Source organism: Taudactylus pleione, unplaced genomic scaffold, assembly GCF_031769625.1.
Source record: "Taudactylus pleione unplaced genomic scaffold, aTauple2 ptg000427l, whole genome shotgun sequence".
Classification (NCBI taxonomy): Eukaryota; Metazoa; Chordata; class Amphibia; order Anura; family Myobatrachidae; genus Taudactylus; species Taudactylus pleione.
In genome coordinates this window covers 214,721-235,782 of record NW_028284829.1, presented here as the reverse complement: position 1 = coordinate 235,782, position 21,062 = coordinate 214,721, and the positions used below count along the sequence as shown (strand labels likewise).

Below are 21,062 nucleotides of genomic sequence, written 5' to 3'. Positions count from 1 at the left end.
TGTACTGAATACTGGTATATAAGTCATCTGTTATGACAATGATTTGTACTGCTTGATGTGATAAATTCTGTGTATGGTGTTATTTGCTTCCACAAATAAAGAAAAGTTTAAAAAAAAAAAAATATAAAATTGAGGGACTGGTGGATGGTGCAAAATATAAGATGTTGCAAGAGAACCTGTGTCAGTCTGCTAGGAGACTAAAGCTTGGGAGAAAGTTCCCCTCTCAGCAGGAAGGGACAATGATCCAATACACAAGGACAATCCATGGTCCTATTTGGAAATTGCAGTCCACAAATGCGACCAAACCAACCTTAAAAACCTGGAGCAAATCTGCAAGGAAGCAAGGGCAAAACTCACCCCCACGCAGTGTGCAAACCTTGGAGAAACGTACCCCCAACAGTCTAAAAGCGGTTATTGCAGCAAAAGGTGTTTTTTTTTTTTTAACAAGTGAAAGGGGTATACTGTATTTACTAAAGTGTGAAGAGGAGATGTTGCCCATAGCAACCAATCAGATTCTAGGTATTATCTTAGAAGGTAATAGATAAATAAGTAGGATCAAATTTTTTTGCTATGGGCAACATCTCCACTTCTATAAATTGGAACTTTAGTAAATATACCCTAAAGCTGGCCACACATCTAAAGATTATCTGTCCAACCAGCCAACTAGTTGACTGGTTGGAATGAAAATCTGGTGAGGTATGAAAGCAAATGACAATCAGCAATTTGCTCCCAAATGCCGGAAAATGAACAAAAACTGTTGTTTGAACAAATAGTTTAGATCAGACATTTAACAAACTTGTCTGACGCCATTTTCATCTGTTTTCTGGCATTTAGGAGCAAATTGCTGATCATCATTTACTCCCATACGTTACCAGATTTTCATTCCAACCAGCCAACTAGTTGGCTGGTTGGACAGATAATCTTTATATGTGTGGCCAGCTTAAGTCTGTATAGATTGAAAACTTAAGCAAACAGCATTTTTCAGTTTTATTTTTATTTAAAAACAATCTGCAGCCAGCAATGACTTATTAGTTTGAAAATTCACTTTAATTTTGTCTAGACCAATCTGTGTGTTTGTAATACAGACAAAACGTTTAACTTTTATGTACTGTAGCTGATGGTTAAAGTTATCTATAGGAAGGAATTCCATTCACAATGTTATTCTGAGCAATTCAAAGATATGTCATTATGTGACATTTCCCACAAGCGCCTCAGTTACCTGTGTGAGTGATGTCCTCCAGTACTGCCAGTAGATTAGGATGCGGGAGATCACCCATTACACTATACAGACATTTCCCACAAGCCCCTCAGTTACCTGTGTGAGTGATGTCATCCAGTACTGCCAGTAGATTAGGATGCAGGAGATCACCCATTACACTATACAGACATTTCCCACAAGCCCCTCAGTTACCTGTGTGAGTGATGTCATCCAGTACTGCCAGTAGATTAGGATGAGGGAGATCACCCATTACACTATACAGACATTTCCCACAAGCCCCTCAGTTACCTGTGTGAGTGATGTCATCCAGTACTGCCAGTAGATTAGGATGAGGGAGATCACCCATTACACTATACAGACATTTCCCACAAGCCCCTCAGTTACCTGTGTGAGTGATGTCATCCAGTACTGCCAGTAGATTAGGATGAGGGAGATCACCCATTACACTATACAGACATTTCCCACAAGCCCCTCAGTTACCTGTGTGAGTGATGTCATCCAATACTGCCAGTAGATTAGGATGGGGGAGATCACCCATTACACTATACAGACATTTCCCACAAGCCCCTCAGTTACCTGTGTGAGTGATGTCATCCAGTACTGCCAGTAGATTAGGATGGGGGAGATCACCCATTACACTATACAGACATTTCCCACAAGCCCCTCAGTTACCTGTGTGAGTGATGTCATCCAGTACTGCCAGTAGATTAGGATGAGGGAGATCACCCATTACACTATACAGACATTTCCCACAAGCCCCTCAGTTACCTGTGTGAGTAATGTCATCCAGTACTGCCAGTAGATTAGGATGGGGGAGATCACCCATTACATTATACAGACATATCCCACAAGTCCCTCAGTTACCTGTGTGAGTGATGTCATCCAGTACTGCCAGTAGATTAGGATGGGAGGGATCTCCCACTACACTATACAGACATTTCCCACAAGTCCCTCAGTTACCTGTGTGAGTGATGTCATCCAGTACTGCCAGTAGTTTAGGATGCGGGAGATCAACCATTACACTATACAGACATTTCCCTCAAGCCCCTCAGTTACCTGTGTGAGTGATGTCATCCAGTACTGCCAGTAGATTAGGATGGGGGAGATCACCCATTACACTATACAGACATTTCCCACAAGCCCCTCAGTTACCTGTGTGAGTGATGTCATCCAGTACTGCCAGTAGATTAGGATGGGAGGGATCTCCCACTACACTATACAGACATTTCCCACAAGCCCCTCAGTTACCTGTGTGAGTGATGTCATTCAGTACTGCCAGTAGATTAGGATGGGGGAGAACACGCATTACACTATACAGACATTTCCCACAAGCCCCTCAGTTACCTGTGAGTGATTACATCCATTAGATTAGGATGCGGGAGATCACCCATTACACTATACAGACATTTCCCACAAGCCCCTCAGTTACCTGTGTGAGTGATTTCATCCAGTACTGCCAGTAGGTTAGGATGCGGGAGATCACCCATTACACTATACAGACATTTCCAGAATCCTATCACTGCATCTCTTCCCGCTTCCAATACATCTTGTACCAACGTCTCAGCAAATGCAGAGTCCCTGAGGTTCTCTCTCATTGACAGATAGCGCTAGAAGGAATATAAGGTCACAGAAGTCATATTACAAAGGCGACAACCTTACCACTTATTTATTTAGGACAGCTACTGTACCAGCAAATTATAAGAAAGCTTTATGGAGCGGATGTGGTGCAAAATGGGTGTTAATTGCACACACACATATTATATACTCTGCACCTGCTGCCGATGCACCAGTGTTATGAGGGGAACACCTCACAGGCCCATACGTCTGAGATGTGTCAAAGGCATCCATGCTGTCATATAACCAGTCACTATAAACCCAGAAGAAGAAATGGTCCTTGGCTTGCTAGGTCTGGTCCTGGTGGAACCATCTGAGCTGGATCTCCTGCCATGCTGAGTGTCTGATTGCCAAGCTCTGTATGGTCAGTCTGGAGCCTCTACTACACATAACTACACAGCATAACACATGTGTATCATACATACATTATAGTACAGTAAGGGAGAATACCGCTCATACTGTACCTATTGTCCACAATTTGCGTGGAGTCCCCCCGTGCTCCGGGAAGAGTGGGGTGTGCTCCCGCTTCCCACCAATGTCATAGAGAAGTGGACTGGATGGGGAGAATACGTTTGGAAATCGCGGCCCGGGGGGAGGGGCTTCAGGACGCGATTCTCTGATTTTTGCTACATTGTGACACGCCCCCTCTTCATTGAAGCGCAATTTCCACCATTTTGCCATGATGGTCCGGGCCTAACGACGCATAGATTCTGGACCTGCGGAGTCAGCGGGACAGGCACTGAGGAGTCAGCGGGACAGGCACTGAGGGTGCAGCCGCACAGGCACTGAGGGGGCAGCCGCACAGGCACTGAGGGGGCAGCCGCACAGGCACTGAAGGGGCAGCGGGACAGGCACTGAGGGGGCAGCGGGACAGGCACTGAGGGGGCAGCGGGACAGACACTGAGGGGGCAGCCGCACAGACACTGGAATGGTTTGAAAATTGTAATTTGAAGAACCAATAAGATTTGTCAAAAAATGAAATAAAGTTTTGGCGATTATCGGTCATCGTGTTACTGTGCTCTGGGAATACAAAGTTCTTCTTTTAAAAGTAAAAATTATTTACATAGTAACATATCTTTGTAAATACTATAACAGGTCCCTACCTCTGGTTTCAGTTTAGTCCACGATCTCAGCTCACTGAGGACACGGTCAGGGTCAGACTCCACAATATAGATGAGATCGTCCTTATAATACTCATATATCATCCTCAGCTCTGAGCCTGTATATTTATGTAGAAGCTGATATAATGTCTCTGTATCACACACATGTAGATAAAGAAGATAATGTCATCATTACTAGGAATAAAGGTCATATAGACATGTCACACATAGCAGCCATACATAGTAAGAGGCAGAGGCGGAATTCCCGGAGGGCCTCTGGGCACCAGCTGTCAGGGGGGCACTGAGGAGCAGACACGGTGACAGGGGGGTACAAGGGGCACACAGGTAATCTACCTAGAACTGCTGCATGTACCCTGCTGATCCCCGCAGTGACACAGGTGGCGGTTATACATGGATCTATCTGTGGGAGCTGCAATAAACAAAGACATTTATTGCACAAACCGCCGGCGGTGCGTGAAGCTTTGCGTAGTGGCACGTGTGACATCATGACGTCAAACCGCATCACTGAAAGGCAAAGGAGTCATGTCACGAAGGGGAGCAGCCAGAAGACCCAGAAGAAGTTAAATGTCTGTAGGCTGGACCCTATGGGATGCAGGGGCTAGTTATTGAGACCATGAGCCGGACAGACCTTGGAGGGGGCTGGAGAAACACTGGGGGGTTGGAGAGACAGAAGGGGTCTGGCTGGAGCTGAGAAATACTGAGGGGCTGGAGAGACACTGGGGGTTAGAGCAAGCCAGGGCTGGGAGTTAGTGGGACACCACCGGCTATTTTGCCTCTGGCCGCCTGACATGAACTTATGCCCCTGGTAAGAGGTTAGTAACTCTACATATATGTGTAGGACAGCTGCATGTAATTAATCATAAGTAAGATATAATGATCATGTACTGTAGCCATGTCACACACAGCAGTCATACATAGTAAGAGGTCTGTCACAGGACATCTGTGATATAATAGCTGGAATGTGAATGAATAAGACATGCAGTTTAGTTTGATAACAGTGCTAAAGTACGAGACACAGCATAAATGATTGGATAGTTTCATAGAATGTTTTTTTTTTTGTTTCATTATCTGCAAATTTAATAAACAGTCACCTTTAGTTTTATCTGCTTCATAGTTCTCCATTGTCCAGCAGGGTAAGTGACCAATGCAACCTGCAAGAGAAGGTGTCATGTACACAGCATTTTATTTACAGTTTACTATCTGTGACACTGTCCCTGCCTGCTGCAGAGGACACAAAGGGTGATTTATTACATCTGAAAATAACCAGCACAAATGTACAGTAACGTACAGCAGTACTGTCACCTGCCTCATATTCAGCTTGTCACTATATCTTACCTTCTAAGCCAGGGTTTCCCAACCTCAGTCCTCAAGGCACACCAACAGTCCAGGTTTTAGTGATATCCATGCTTCAGCACAGGTTGTTAAATCAAAATAACTGAGGTACTAATTGAGACACCTGTGCTCAAGTATGGCTATACTTAAAACCTGGACTGTTAGTGTGCTTTGAGGTCCGTGGATGGAAACCCCTGTGCTAAGCACACAGTCTGTGTTAATAATATGCTGCTGGTGTGCAATGACCCAGACGTGCGTGCCAGTGCAGGGGACCCAGACGTGCGTGTGACCTCGCAGGGGACCCAGGCGTGCGTGCCAGTGCAGGGGATCCAGGCATGCGTGCGTGCCAGTGCAGGGGACCCAGACGTGCGTGTGACCTCGCAGGGGACCCAGGCGTGCGTGCCAGTGCAGGGAACCAAGGCGTGCGTGCCAGTGCAGGGGACCCAGGCATGCGTGCGTGCCAGTGCAGGGGACCCAGGCATGCGTGCCAGTGCAGGGGACCCAGGCATGCGGACCAGGCGTGCGTGCCAGAGCAGGGGACCCAGGCGTGCGTGCGAGTGCAGGGGACCCAGGCGTGCGTGCCAGTGCAGGGGACCCAGGCGTGCGTGAGAATTGCAAGGATCCAGGCATGCGTGTGTGCCAGTGCAGGGGACCCAGGCGTGCGTGCCAGTGCAGGGGACACAGGCGTGCGTGAGAATTGCAAGGATCCAGGCATGCGTGTGTGCCAGTGCAGGGGACACAGGCGTGCGTGAGAATTGCAAGGATCCAGGCATGCGTGTGTGCCAGTGCAGGGGACACAGGCGTGCGTGAGAATTGCAAGGATCCAGGCATGCGTGTGTGCCAGTGCAGGGGACACAGGCGTGCGTGAGAATTGCAAGGATCCAGGCATGCGTGTGTGCCAGTGCAGGGGACCCAGGCGTGCGTGCCAGTGCAGGGGACCCAGGCGTGCGTGCCAGTGCAGGGGACACAGGCGTGCGTGAGAATTGCAAGGATCCAGGCATGCGTGTGTGCCAGTGCAGGGGACCCAGGCGTGCGTGCCAGTGCAGGGGACCCAGGCGTGCGTGCCAGTGCAGGGGACCCAGGCGTGCGTGCCAGTGCAGGGGACCCAGGCAGGCGTGCGTGCCAGTGCAGGGGACCCAGGCAGGCGTGCGAGTGCAGGGAACCCAGACGCCGGTAATCTCAGTATTGTGAAGCGGGGCCACAATGGTGCGCCCCCTCCGCCCCTCAATGCCAGCCATGCCCACCTGCGATGCCAAATTGGCTGCCCCCTCCTGGATGGGGCAGTCAGAAAGTCGGCAACCCTGCCCTATGGTTGCCCACAATGGCCGTGGGAACAGATACGCAGGAGCCATAGTGACTGCGGATGGGATCGCAGGAGCAGGTTGAGAGATGCCGCCACTCCCTATTATCTCCCCCAAATGCCCCCTGACTGTCACTCACTCTGCGGGCAAATACACGCTGCAACCACCGACGGTAATGATCGCTGATGCTCGCCCAATGCGACTCCTATGCATACGCAGGACGGCGATAATCGCTCATTGCCTCCATCTGTGAATGAGGCCCTTCTCTCCTGCGCTGACCTCTGGCATCGCTATCAGCCTCTACTATTGGCTAATACTTCCCAATACTAAATTATTATTATGTACAGACTTTCAAATAACAATCTGCATTTTAACATAAGTCGCCTGTGACAGAGAATTTCTCTACTTTGCCGAAAGGCCGGAAAATCATGGAACGTGGGCTTGTTTTTGTTCCTATTGTATTATTAACAGGAGGGACGTAATTGCAATATAAAAACACGCAGAAGACGGTTTTTATATGGGAGTTCTGAATTGAGAGAAGACCCGAGACCGGACTTTGTTCTACTGGGAACTGCAAAGTGACTCCGAGCTGGGACTCCATTCCCAGAAACCCCCAAGTTGTGTCTTCTTAAAAACCGAACCGCTCATCTCTACTTCAAAAGGGGGATGTCTCACGCAATCCCGCAATTATAAGACCGCCAATAAAACGCCATGCTTTGCCGCCAAACAGCAATGACACAACCACAGCAAACATAAGCAGGTGGATAAAAGGAAGACCCTCCTCTAAACGGACAACATTAACCCTATAAACCCTTCCCCGCATTATTCTCATAGGCTACCAATCCATAAAATGGCTTTAACCCTTGCCATACTGTATATAAAAATGTCACTCAAGCCATTGTGCCGTAATGTAACACGGGACAGCTCTGTTGTACTCTATATGACGTTATATTTAGACACTGAAATTGGTGTCAACGCTCAACTTTCATTAGTAAGAAAAGAAAAAGCAGAATTATAGTGGGATGAAACCTGTACGGAGAGAGAGGGAGGGAGGTGGGAGGGCTGCGATAATACATTGCACCTCGCTACCGTTACTTTCTTGTAAAAAGAGGGAAATCAAGGAATATAGGACACAGATATCAATAAAACAGAAAGTTTTTGTACCTTCTTATTCTGGTTTGGAGACGTTCATCTCTCTGTTCCCGTAATATGTTTTGTGCGGGGAAGGTGCTGGTGAAATGATCAGGACTCTGACCGAAGCACAAAGGTCTCATTTATAGCGTATAATAAGATAATATAGCCGGCATGCAGTAAGATAAGGTGACAGCCGCATAGAGTATGAGTGATAAGGAAATGGTGACAGCTGCTGCACTGTGTGTTACTGATATCTCCCCGAGTATACCAGACATTGGTTATTATGTGTATTGGACAATGAAATAATCTTTCTAAACTATGGAATATAGAAAGTTACAGTCAGTGCTGTGTACAAGGGTTTATCCAGCGCTCGCTGCCCTTTGGGGCATATTTATCACAATACACAATTCTAATGCAGATGTGAAAAATATCTGTCACTTAGAATTGCATCATGAAAATGAATATAATGATGGGAATTACTGCTGTTGCTGGGGGATGGGCTCAGGTAACAATCTATCCTGGCCAAGAGCTGGAAACAGAACAATAGCCTCAGGTCCTTGCATGCACTGTCCTTAGCCAGCATGTGTCAGTGAGGGGACAGGGAGAGGGATCTGGAAGATCCCTCCTCAAAAAAACCCCCAGCTCCTGTATTCCATAGGCTACTATAGGCCAATGCCAGCTATTGGGGCCAAGCTCTGGAATATGAAGGTAAATCTGACTACAAAGCAGCCTCCATAGAAACTTCTAGGGGCTGCTTTGCGGTTTGGAATAGAGGGACCGTGGCAGAGCCTTACGTGTCCCAGACACTTCATTAATCCAGATAACCAGCAGCACAACCCGATGCCCTGACACTGCACTGGGTGGGGCACATACCCAACAGGAAAGCAAGGGCAGCAATTAGGACTAGCCCCAATGCCATACCTAGAAGTCTTTCCTCTTTGTACTGGAGCTGTCACAGTGAGCGTCAGGACAAATGGAGATGCTTAAGGTGACGTAATACCCACATATCCTTTGGTTCCCCCCCCATGCACGTCTTGCTGGCAGTAGGGGCACTTGAAGAATCTGTCCACCAAATTTTCTTCATAGGTGAAGCGGATATTGTGCCCACAGCAGTGGCAATAAGGGCGACCGCCCCCCCATAACACGCATTCCCTAGCCCCGCCCAACTACTGATCCTGCAGGCGGCAGAGGCTAGGGTGAGCTCCTGGTGCCGGCCGGGACCTGGCCACGCCAGTCACATGCAGTTAGGGATGGGGCTGAGACGAGCGGTGTGGCATGGGATTTGTAGTTTTTGTTTTACTGCTCAGACTCTGAGCAAGTAAAATGGGTAAGTATTTTTTCGCCCCTCCCTAACCCCAACCCTCCCCCTTACGGGTGCCTAACGGGTGTTATGTGGTGGTCACCCTTAGGGTCAGTTATGTGGTGGTCACCCTTAGGGTCAGTTATGTGGTGATTACCCTTAGGATCAGTTATGTGGTGGTCACCCTTAGGATCAGTTATGCGGTGGTTACCCTTAGGGTCAGTTATGTGGTGGTCACCCTTAGGGTCAGTTATGTGGTGGGTGACAGAGCTGCGTTTCTTTTTGTCCACACATCACTTTATATTCCGTACTAGACCACCAACCCGTAGCACACCTGGAAGAGCCGTGAGGCACCCAGCTTGGGAGGCACTGATTTAGGGTATATAGCTGCAGCCTTGCAGGGTGCAAATGATATAAACTGGGTTATGGTATCTGTTGGCTGAAATTGGAGTCAATGTGTATAATATATCATGCAGGGTATTAAGGGCGATGGGTGTATGTAAGGTATAACATGATGTGCACATCTTAAGTATGCTGATATGTATCCCACTGGAATGTCAGAGAGCACTGCGGATGCTAAAAAATAGGCTCCTGTTTTACAATATGTAGTTTATGATTTTATTGCACGTGTTTATATGTGTGTGTATGTGTGTATGTGTGGGGGGGGGGAATCCTTTAGTGTGGTGTTTGCTGGAAATTAGCACAATGCCTATGCTTCACGTGACATTGAGTTGCACGGATACCTATATGGGCTCCTGTCACTGTGCTTTGGGGATCAGAGGGCTGTGTTTGGTACGGGCTCCTGTCACTGTGATTTGGGGATCAGAGGGGCTGTGTTTGGTACGGGCTCCTGTCACTGTGATTTGGGGATCAGAGGGCTGTGTTTGGTACGGGCTCCTGTCACTGTGATTTGGGGATCAGAGGGCTGTGTTTGGTACGGCCTCCTGTCACTGTGCTTTGGGGATCAGAGGGCTGTGTTTGGTACGGGCTCCTGTCACTGTGCTTTGGGGATCAGAGGGCTGTGTTTGGTACGGGCTCCTGTCACTGTGCTTTGGGGATCAGAGGGCTGTGTTTGGTACGGGCTCCTGTCACTGTGCTTTGGGGATCAGAGGGCTGTGTTTGGTACGGGCTCCTGTCACTGTGATTTGGGGATCAGAGGGCTGTGTTTGGTACGGGCTCCTGTCAGTGTGATTTGGGGATCAGAGGGCTGTGTTTGGTACGGGCTCCTGTCACTGTGCTTTGGGGATCAGAGGGTTGTGTTTGGTACGGGCTCCTGTCAGTGTGATTTGGGGATCAGAGGGCTGTGTTTGGTACGGGCTCCTGTCACTGTGCTTTGGGGATCAGAGGGCTGTGTTTGGTACGGGCTCCTGTCACTGTGCTTTGGGGATCAGAGGGCTGTGTTTGGTACGGGCTCCTGTCACTGTGCTTTGGGGATCAGAGGGCTGTGTTTGGTACGGCTCCTGTCACTGTGATTTGGGGATCAGAGGGCTGTGTTTGGTACGGGCTCCTGTCACTGTGCTTTGGGGATCAGAGGGCTGTGTTTGTTATGGGCTCCTGTCACTGTGACATATATTAGGTTGTATATGCAGTTTGAAATATGTATTACTGAGAGTTGTTCTTGTTAGGCTGACAGTACTGGTATCTGAGTAGAGGAAATTTGCAAGGGCCCAAAAGAGTTGGGATTGAAAATGGGAGGGGGGAGGACTGTTAGTGGTAGGAGTAATGAGTTGAAAGGGGGAGGAGTCAGTATTCTTAAACCGCCCCCTAAAAGTAAAGTCTAGATCCGCCACTGGCCCACAGCGCGTCTTCCCAGGCAAAGGACCAGCAGACTCAGCCTCCTCCCCCTAATCTTCATTTTCCTCCTCCACCTGTGTCATTCTCCTCCTGCGCTTCCTGGTTAGACAGACCTTCCTCCTCCTGATGACCGTGACTCTGCCTGACAATCACCTCCTGATCCTCCTCCTCATCCAGCCCCTGCTGAGCTCTCCCAGCTCTCCTGCTTGCCATGCTGCGTCAGTGAGTCTGCACACCACACCTCTACTCTCATTGATTCTGCTCCACACTCCCTATCAAAGCACAAAATGGTGGCTCAGGGGTTTATATAGTGTGTGTGATACCCAAGTTATGGGGCTTTGCCCTGCCAATGGGTGATTCTCTGTGTCAGTATGCTTGCTGAAATGAATCTCGCATTCTGGTTGGTCTAAAATTTGTGGCTTTTCCTGGGAGTTTCCTCGCAAAACGTCACATGCGAACAGCTTATGTGGGTGAAATATCGCTACCTATTACATACATGATTTGAGAGGGATACTCACAACTAAAAAACATGCGATTAGGTGCGAATAAACTCACACCCTATTACATTTACCCCAATATCTAGAATTTGATTGGTTGCTATGGGCAACACCTCCACTTCTATAAACCCACACTTTAGTAAATATACCCCAATGTTTGAGGTTGCGTGTGGACTGTGAAAAGGGATGTAATTAGATATGGAAGCTATGAGGGTAATGTGGGCGGTTCTGGAATCTGATAAGCTGGTCTGAAGAGGTGAGATTTCAGGAAACGCTTGAAGGTTTGGAGTCTAGAGGAAAGTTTTATTGTGTGTGAATACCTTAGCATGGAAGATTGGAAGGGAAAAAAAAGGAAAAGCAAAAGGGGAGATAGAAAATAGGCTAATAGACAAGGGAACTACTGGTCCAAATTACTAATGTTGGGTGTAATTTCTATAAATAATGAATATTTTTATACAAAGTAATTAGCTTGCACATAAATATTCTACATTATTAAAGTCAGGAAAATATCCCGTGGTGGTTTAGGGGTCTCGGGCCAGACAGGGTATCAGCTCTCCAGGGGACTCTGTTACACACATTTACAAATACGTGATAAACCTCCCACTCTCACTTTATAAATACATGACCGACTATATGACCTGAAGGTGGGTTCTTATCATGCAGTGAAGGACCACCTGAGCAGAGACGCCTAGTAGCGGCGGGCGGCTTATCATGTATTTATGAATGTGTGTAACAGAGTACTCTGCGTTTTATTATTATGTAGGATGGATGTCTTTTGCTGACCCATTACAGATTACCGGGGAGATTTGTGAGGGAATATAGAGTGTAAGCTCCACAGGTGCAGGAAGTATTTAACTTTTTGGTTTTCCCCACACACAGGATTATTACTTATTATTGAAATTAGTATTCAGCATTGGAGAGGCACTAGAGCCATAGGTTGGAGACCAGCAGGTGAGGTTTGGTGGTCATCCTTTGGGAGGGCTATTGTTAGTATTATTAATGCTTCCCCATTACTAAAACTGACGGTCTCCCTCTATAGTTTGTGTTCCCTGCATCACTCTCTTCCCATACTGCTCCTTGTAACTAGATTGGTGATAAATTGGTGGATCTACCAAATCTTACTAATAAGACACAATGACTCTCTCTCTATTACAGGAACATGCAGCTGTTTTATCTTATAACATTACACTACAGCCAGGAGGTGTGTGGGGCAGTGACATTATACCGTGCGCTGAGTAATGGGCAGGAGAAAGTGACGGGAAATAATTGGGAAACATTTTATGGAGTTTGGACATTTGCTTTATTTTTGTAATTTCACATCACTGAATAAAACCCAACATACTGCATATGACACTGGGAATATCTCCTGAAGCCCTCCTCACAGTACTAATCTCACAGTACTTTTATCACCCGCCAGTGGGCTGACTGAATGTAGCTTACAATATACTTTCTCCATTGCTTTATGTTATTAGAAGCACAAGGCGCATAAACTGTACAATGTGTGTGCGGCAGGGACGGACTTGGGCTTAATAGGCCACAGGCTCGCTCATGGGTAAAATGGGCGTGGCTACACATTATGGGCATGTTGAAAGTCAAAGGGCGTGGTCACGCACCACCAGTCTAAGCATGCTAGCTGAGCAGAGCGGTGGGAGGTGGAGCTGGCAGGCACCCAGACTAATGCCATTTGCCAGAAGTTACAGATGGCAGTCTGGCTGTGGCCTGGAAAGCGTGGAATAGAAGGTCTGTATAATGCAGCATATAATATTACAGGGCACTATATGGTGTTTATCAGATGTGATATGCTCTCCGTCCTCACGTAGATGATGCTTAATTCTCCATTCATAAATGCTTTAATTTACGGATTTGAATCCACATTAATTCTGGATTTGTCCAGCCCCACTGGCATCATCGTAATCACAATCACCTCCGAGAAGGTTCATCTCATTGTCAGACCCGGGAACATTGCTCTGGTCACTACGGATAAGCAATCCTAGAGTAAGACAAGGTGGCAAATACAGTGATGACTCGGGAATGTCACACATGGATTAAATACAGGTTTTATTATATTTCATTTATTGTCTTTATAGTTATTTGTCTTACTCCTGTTTATATAATCATCCATATATTTGCACCATTCCTATTTACATTGAGAGATTGTTATCATCATGTTCTAGCTGCGGCTTGGGGGGGGGATAACAGATCTGGCAGAGGGAGACCGGCACATGCACAGTACAGATCCTGCGCAGGTCTATCACAATCGGAGCAGTGCGCAGACCATCGGCTCCGAGTACTACTCAGAATTAGGACCATTGCTACATTTGCATTGTATATCTGCTTATTTTCTACACGGTGCAAACCTCTACTATCAGCATCGATATTACAGACTGAGGGGCTCATTCTGAGCTGGGAGAAAAACAAACAGCCAGTAACTTTGCACCTTGGTAAAACCAATAAGACAGGTGTAACATGCATGCGCAGAGAGTAAAGCCCCGTACACACAACATACACACTTGCCGATGCCCCCCTTCCCCCCCCACCGCCATTGCAGGCATCTGCAAGTGTGCAAGCACTTAATGCCGGCACCCTTGCCGGGTCCGCCACATCAGACATCACTTGATACACACATTGTCTAGTGTGTACCCGGCTTTAGATTTTGGAGGTTGTGGGTCCAAAATCCAAATCAAATTTGCATTGTAAGAATAAAGCTGGCCCAGCATGTGTGGGCTACATGCAGAGGTAGCTGGTATTCACCCTGCATGCACACATAATACATGTAATAGTCCCCCCTCCCCCTCGTATTGCAGCATGGTTTGTCCAGCTGCAAAGTTACTCGTTTTTTAGTTTTTGCTTTGCTCCCACCTAAAAATCAGGAGCTGATACTTTGTCTATCTGTACAAATACAGTCACCAATAGGATCACTTTACATAGAAATTACAAGTGTCGCACACATCTTTATTTATGGTTTTTAATTGTTACATGTTGGTTTGGTAATGTGTGTCAGTTACTGAATGGTTACATGTTGGTTTGGTAATGTGTGTAAGTTACTGAATGGTTACATGTTGGTTTGGTAATGTGTATCAGTTACTGAATGGTTACATGATGGTTTGGTAATGTGTGTCAGTTACTGAATGGTTACATGATGGTTTGGTAATGTGTGTCAGTGACTGAATGGTTACATGTTGGTTTGGTAATGTGTGTCAGTGACTGAATGGTTACATGTTGGTTTGGTAATGTGTGTCAGTGACTGAATGGTTACATGTTGGTTTGGTAATGTGTGTCAGTTACTGAATGGTTACATGTTGGTTTGGTAATGTGTGTCAGTGACTGAATGGTTACATGTTGGTTTGGTAATGTGTGTCAGTTACTGAATGGTTACATGTTGGTTTGGTAATGTGTGTCAGTTACTGAATGGTTACATGTTGGTTTGGTAATGTGTGTCAGTTACTGAATGGTTACATGTTGGTTTGGTAATGTGTGTCAGTTACATGTTGGTTTGGTAATGTGTGTCAGTTACATGTTGGTTTGGTAATGTGCGTCAGTTACTGAATGGTTACATGTTGGTTTGGTATTGTGTGTCAGTTAAAGAATGGTTACATGTTGGTTTGGTATTGTGTGTCAGTTAAAGAATGGTTACATGTTGGTTTGGTAATGTGTGTCAGTGACTGAATGGTTACATGTTGGTTTGGTAATGTGCGTCAGTTACTGAATGGTTACATGTTGGTTTGGTAATGTGTGTCAGTTACTGAATGGTTACATGTTGGTTTGGTAATGTGTGTCAGTGACTGAATGGTTACATGTTGGTTTGGTAATGTGTGTCAGTTACTGAATGGTTACATGTTGGTTTGGTAATGTGTGTCAGTTACTGAATGGTTACATGTTGGTTTGGTAATGTGTGTCAGTTACTGAATGGTTACATGTTGGTTTGGTAATGTGTGTCAGTTACTGAATGGTTACATGTTGGTTTGGTAATGTGTGTCAGTTACATGTTGGTTTGGTAATGTGCGTCAGTTACTGAATGGTTACATGTTGGTTTGGTAATGTGTGTAAGTTACTGAATGGTTACATGTTGGTTTGGTCAGTGACTGAATGGTTACATGTTGGTTTGGTAATGTGTGTAAGTTACTGAATGGTTACATGTTGGTTTGGTAATGTGTGTCAGTTACATGTTGGTTTGGTAATGTGTGTCAGTTACTGAATGGTTACATGTTGGTTTGGTAATGTGTGTCAGTTACTGAATGGTTACATGTTGGTTTGGTAATGTGCGTCAGTTACTGAATGGTTACATGTTGGTTTGGTAATGTGTGTCAGTGACTGAATGGTTACATGTTGGTTTGGTAATGTGTGTCAGTTACTGAATGGTTACATGTTGGTTTGGTAATGTGTGTCAGTTACATGTTGGTTTGGTAATGTGTGTCAGTTACATGTTGGTTTGGTAATGTGCGTCAGTTACTGAATGGTTACATGTTGGTTTGGTAATGTGTGTAAGTTACTGAATGGTTACATGTTGGTTTGGTCAGTGACTGAATGGTTACATGTTGGTTTGGTAATGTGTGTAAGTTACTGAATGGTTACATGTTGGTTTGGTAATGTGTGTCAGTTACATGTTGGTTTGGTAATGTGTGTCAGTTACTGAATGGTTACATGTTGGTTTGGTAATGTGTGTCAGTTACTGAATGGTTACATGTTGGTTTGGTAATGTGTGTCAGTTATTGAATGGTTACATGATGGTTTGGTAATGTGTGTCAGTTATTGAATGGTTACATGTTGGTTTGGTAATGTGTGTCAGTTATTGAATGGTTACATGTTGGTTTGGTAATGTGTGTAAGTTACTGAATGGTTACATGTTGGTTTGGTAATGTGTGTCAGTTACATGTTGGTTTGGTAATGTGTGTCAGTTACTGAATGGTTACATGTTGGTTTGGTAATGTGTGTCAGTTACATGTTGGTTTGGTAATGTGCGTCAGTTACTGAATGGTTACATGTTGGTTTGGTAATGTGTGTCAGTGACTGAATGGTTACATGTTGGTTTGGTAATGTGCGTCAGTTACTGAATGGTTACATGATGGTTTGGTAATGTGTGTCAGTTAAAGAATGGTTACATGTTGGTTTGGTAATGTGTGTCAGTTACATGTTGGTTTGGTAATGTGTGTCAGTTAGTGAATGGTTACATGATGGTTTGGTAATGTGTGTCAGTGACTGAATGGTTACATGTTGGTTTGGTAATGTGTGTCAGTGACTGAATGGTTACATGTTGGTTTGGTAATGTGTGTCAGTAACTGAATGGTTACATGATGGTTTGGTAATGTGTGTCAGTTAAAGAATGGTTACATGTTGGTTTGGTAATGTGTGTCAGTTACATGTTGGTTTGGTAATGTGTGTCAGTTAGTGAATGGTTACATGATGGTTTGGTAATGTGTGTCAGTGACTGAATGGTTACATGTTGGTTTGGTAATGTGCGTCAGTTACTGAATGGTTACATGATGGTTTGGTAATGTGTGTCAGTTAAAGAATGGTTACATGTTGGTTTGGTAATGTGTGTCAGTTACATGTTGGTTTGGTAATGTGTGTCAGTTAGTGAATGGTTACATGATGGTTTGGTAATGTGTGTCAGTGACTGAATGGTTACATGTTGGTTTGGTAATGTGTGTCAGTGACTGAATGGTTACATGTTGGTTTGGTAATGTGTGTAAGTTACTGAATGGTTACATGTTGGTTTGGTCAGTTACTGAATGGTTACATGTTGGTTTGGTAATGTGCAACAGTTACTGAATGGTTACATGTTGGTTTGGTAATGTGCGTCAGTTACTGAATGGTTACATGATGGTTTGGTAATGTGTGTCAGTTACTGAATGGTTACATGATGGTTTGGTAATGTGCGTCAGTTAAAGAATGGTTACATGTTGGTTTGGTAATGTGTGTCAGTTACATGTTGGTTTGGTAATGTGTGTCAGTGACTGAATGGTTACATGTTGGTTTGGTAATGTGTGTAAGTTAGTGAATGGTTACATGTTGGTTTGGTAATGTGTGTCAGTTACATGATGGTTTGGTAATGTGTGTCAGTTACTGAATGGTTACATGATGGTTTGGTAATGTGCGTCAGTTAAAGAATGGTTACATGTTGGTTTGGTAATGTGTGTCAGTTACATGTTGGTTTGGTAATGTGTGTCAGTGACTGAATGGTTACATGTTGGTTTGGTATTGTGTGTCAGTTAAAGAATGGTTACATGTTGGTTTGGTAATGTGTGTCAGTGACTGAATGGTTACATGTTGGTTTGGTAATGTGTGTCAGTTACTGAATGGTTACATGTTGGTTTGGTAATGTGCGTCAGTTACTGAATGGTTACATGTTGGTTTGGTAATGTGTGTCAGTTACTGAATGGTTACATGTTGGTTTGGTAATGTGTGTCAGTGACTGAATGGTTACATGTTGGTTTGGTAATGTGTGTCAGTTACTGAATGGTTACATGTTGGTTTGGTAATGTGTGTCAGTTACATGTTGGTTTGGTAATGTGTGTCAGTTACATGTTGGTTTGGTAATGTGCGTCAGTTACTGAATGGTTACATGTTGGTTTGGTAATGTGTGTAAGTTACTGAATGGTTACATGTTGGTTTGGTCAGTGACTGAATGGTTACATGTTGGTTTGGTAATGTGTGTAAGTTACTGAATGGTTACATGTTGGTTTGGTAATCTGTGTCAGTTACATGTTGGTTTGGTAATGTGTGTCAGTTACTGAATGGTTACATGTTGGTTTGGTAATGTGTGTCAGTTACTGAATGGTTACATGTTGGTTTGGTAATGTGTGTCAGTTATTGAATGGTTACATGATGGTTTGGTAATGTGTGTCAGTTATTGAATGGTTACATGTTGGTTTGGTAATGTGTGTCAGTTATTGAATGGTTACATGTTGGTTTGGTAATGTGTGTAAGTTACTGAATGGTTACATGTTGGTTTGGTAATGTGTGTCAGTTACATGTTGGTTTGGTAATGTGTGTCAGTTACATGTTGGTTTGGTAATGTGTGTCAGTTACTGAATGGTTACATGTTGGTTTGGTAATGTGTGTCAGTGACTGAATGGTTACATGTTGGTTTGGTAATGTGTGTCAGTTATTGAATGGTTACATGATGGTTTGGTAATGTGTGTCAGTTATTGAATGGTTACATGTTGGTTTGGTAATGTGTGTCAGTTATTGAATGGTTACATGTTGGTTTGGTAATGTGTGTAAGTTACTGAATGGTTACATGTTGGTTTGGTAATGTGTGTCAGTTACATGTTGGTTTGGTAATGTGTGTCAGTTACATGTTGGTTTGGTAATGTGTGTCAGTTACTGAATGGTTACATGTTGGTTTGGTAATCTGTGTCAGTTAGTGAATGGTTACATGTTGGTTTGGTAATGTGTGTCAGTTAATGAATGGTTACATGCTGGTTTGGTAATGTGTGTCAGTTAATGAATGGTTACATGCTGGTTTGGTAATGTGTGTCAGTTAATGAATGGTTACATGCTGGTTTGGTAATGTGTGTCAGTTAATGAATGGTTACATGCTGGTTTGGTAATGTGTGTCAGTGACTGAATTGTTACATGTTGGTTTGGTAATGTGTGTCAGTGAATAAATTGTTAATTTTTATTTGCCGTATTTGGTGACGGTTGCTGAGTTTATATAAGTAAACTACTGTATTTTGTAATCAAACAGCTTTATTCCTCCAGGAGCGACAGACGGACAGCGTTATAGCATATTACAGGGGTTACGTGCTCTCTGTTACAGGCTTTTATTTTTTTAGATTAACGTCAAATATATTTAGCAAAGGAATTATTCCAATAATCTCTCTCCTTCCTCTATATCAGTGACATACATCACAAAAATAATCAGAATGTGTACTGTATATTATGTATATCCATGGAAAAAAAAAGTGTTTTTTTTTTTTTTTTTAGGAAATATTTGTTGCTCTGAGCGATTAGTACAAACCGTTACAAGACGGATCCCGGCGTTTCTGCAATCTCTCATCCATACTGATTCGCACATCAGCTGCCAGGTCCTGAGAGAACTGATCACTTCCAGCATCATCATATCCATGGTCTGCACCCCAATCATCATGTCCTAATTACATAGGGAGATAATAACACCATGCTGTTATAGACTAATTAGTAAGTAGCCCAACACATCACACACAGAGCACGTACACTGATAATGAGAGTTATGGTAAAACTTACCTTTTTTAACTCTCTTTCTTCGAAGTCTATAGGGTCCACAGGGATACCATGGGGTGTAGGTGGTGGATAAGGACCAGACACCAGTTAAGCTTTCAACTCCCAGGATGCAACAGTCCCTTCCCCCTAAACCTTGCCCTGAGCCTGAGGCAAATCAATTTGTAAACAAGCCTAAGGCAGGAGGAAGGAGGCTGTGAGTGACTGGAGTTCCACAGATTCTAGGGGTTCAAACGGAGGGCCCCGAAAGGCCTGGAGAAACACTGGCAAATCCCATGGCGCGACGGGAGGGACGAAGGGAGGTTAAATACAGAGGACACCCTGAAGGAAAGTGTGAACATCTGGAATTGGAGCAATTCTGTTCTGAAACCTAATAGACAGAGCAGAGACATGCACTTGCAGCGAGGCCAGGCGGAGTCCAAGGTCCAATCCTGCTTGAAGGAGGGCCAGGACTCTAGAGACCCTAAAACTTGAGGGTCAAAACTTCTGGTAGCACACCACTGGAAGTAGGTTTGCCACAGTCTGTGATAGATCATGGCAGAAGTCGGCTTACGCGTTCTGAGCATAGTCTGGACCACCAAACTAGAAAATCCTTTGGACCTTAGGAGGGATATCTCAAGAGTCACGCCGTCAAAGACAGACGGGACCAGGTCCAGATGTAGACATGGACATTGAGACAACAGGTCCAGATGTTGAGGAAGTAGGAGAGGAGCGTCTATGGAGAGGCTGTGAAGATCGGCGTACCAAGGTCCTGTGCTAGGCCGGAGCCACCAGCAGGACAGTGCCTCCGTCTTGCTTGAACTTCCTAAGGACTCGAGAAAGAAGGGAGACTGGAGGGAATAGGTATGCCAGATGGAAGATCCACTTCACCGACAAGGCGTCTATGAAAGCTGCTTAGGCATCCCTTGTTCTGGACCCGTACGCTGGCAGCTGGCGATTGAGTCGGGAGGCCATGAGGTCCACCTCTGGCAGGCCCCACTTGTTCGCTAGGAGTTAAAAGACCTATGGGTGGAGAGACCATTCCCCGGCATGCACGTCGTGACGGCTGAGGAAGTCCGCTTCCCAGTTGAGAACTCCCAGAATGAACATCGCGGAGATGGCTGGGAGGTGACCTTTGGCCCATGCGAAAATGCATGACACTTCTGCCATTGCTGATCGACTGAGTTCCCCCTTGGTGATTGATGTAGGCCACTGCTGTGGCATTGTCAGATTGCCCTTGTACAGGCTTGCCCTGAAGAATGTCCTGAGCCAGAGTGAGGAGGCTTTAGATGGCTCGGAGGACCAATACATTGATTGTTAAGGTCGACTCGACCGATGTCCAATGGCCCTGGAAGGAGTGTTGACCGGTCACTGCACCCCAGCCCCGGAGGCTTGCATCCTTTGTAAGGAGTTTCCACTCTTGGATCCAAAAGGGGCAACCCTTGGCTAGGTTGGACACCTGTAACCACCAAGAGAGGGACAGACAAACCTCTGGAGAGAGAATAATTGTCTGGGATCTGATCCGATGGGGTAACCCGTTCCATCTTGAGAGCATTAGGTGTTGCAGAG

The 21,062-nt window shown here is 45.3% G+C and overlaps 1 protein-coding gene across 1 annotated transcript in view; it reads right to left on the bottom strand.

Moving 5' to 3' along the window:
- The window catches only part of LOC148506097 (uncharacterized), a 205,770-nt gene that overhangs the window by 30,168 nt on the left and 154,540 nt on the right, over positions 1-21,062 (bottom strand). The window contains 5 exon segments of the mRNA XM_088447270.1: positions 2,649-2,826; positions 3,937-4,085; positions 5,046-5,105; positions 13,237-13,302; positions 19,276-19,407. Of these exon segments, the coding sequence (XP_088303396.1) occupies positions 2,649-2,826; positions 3,937-4,085; positions 5,046-5,105; positions 13,237-13,302; positions 19,276-19,407 (585 nt within the window).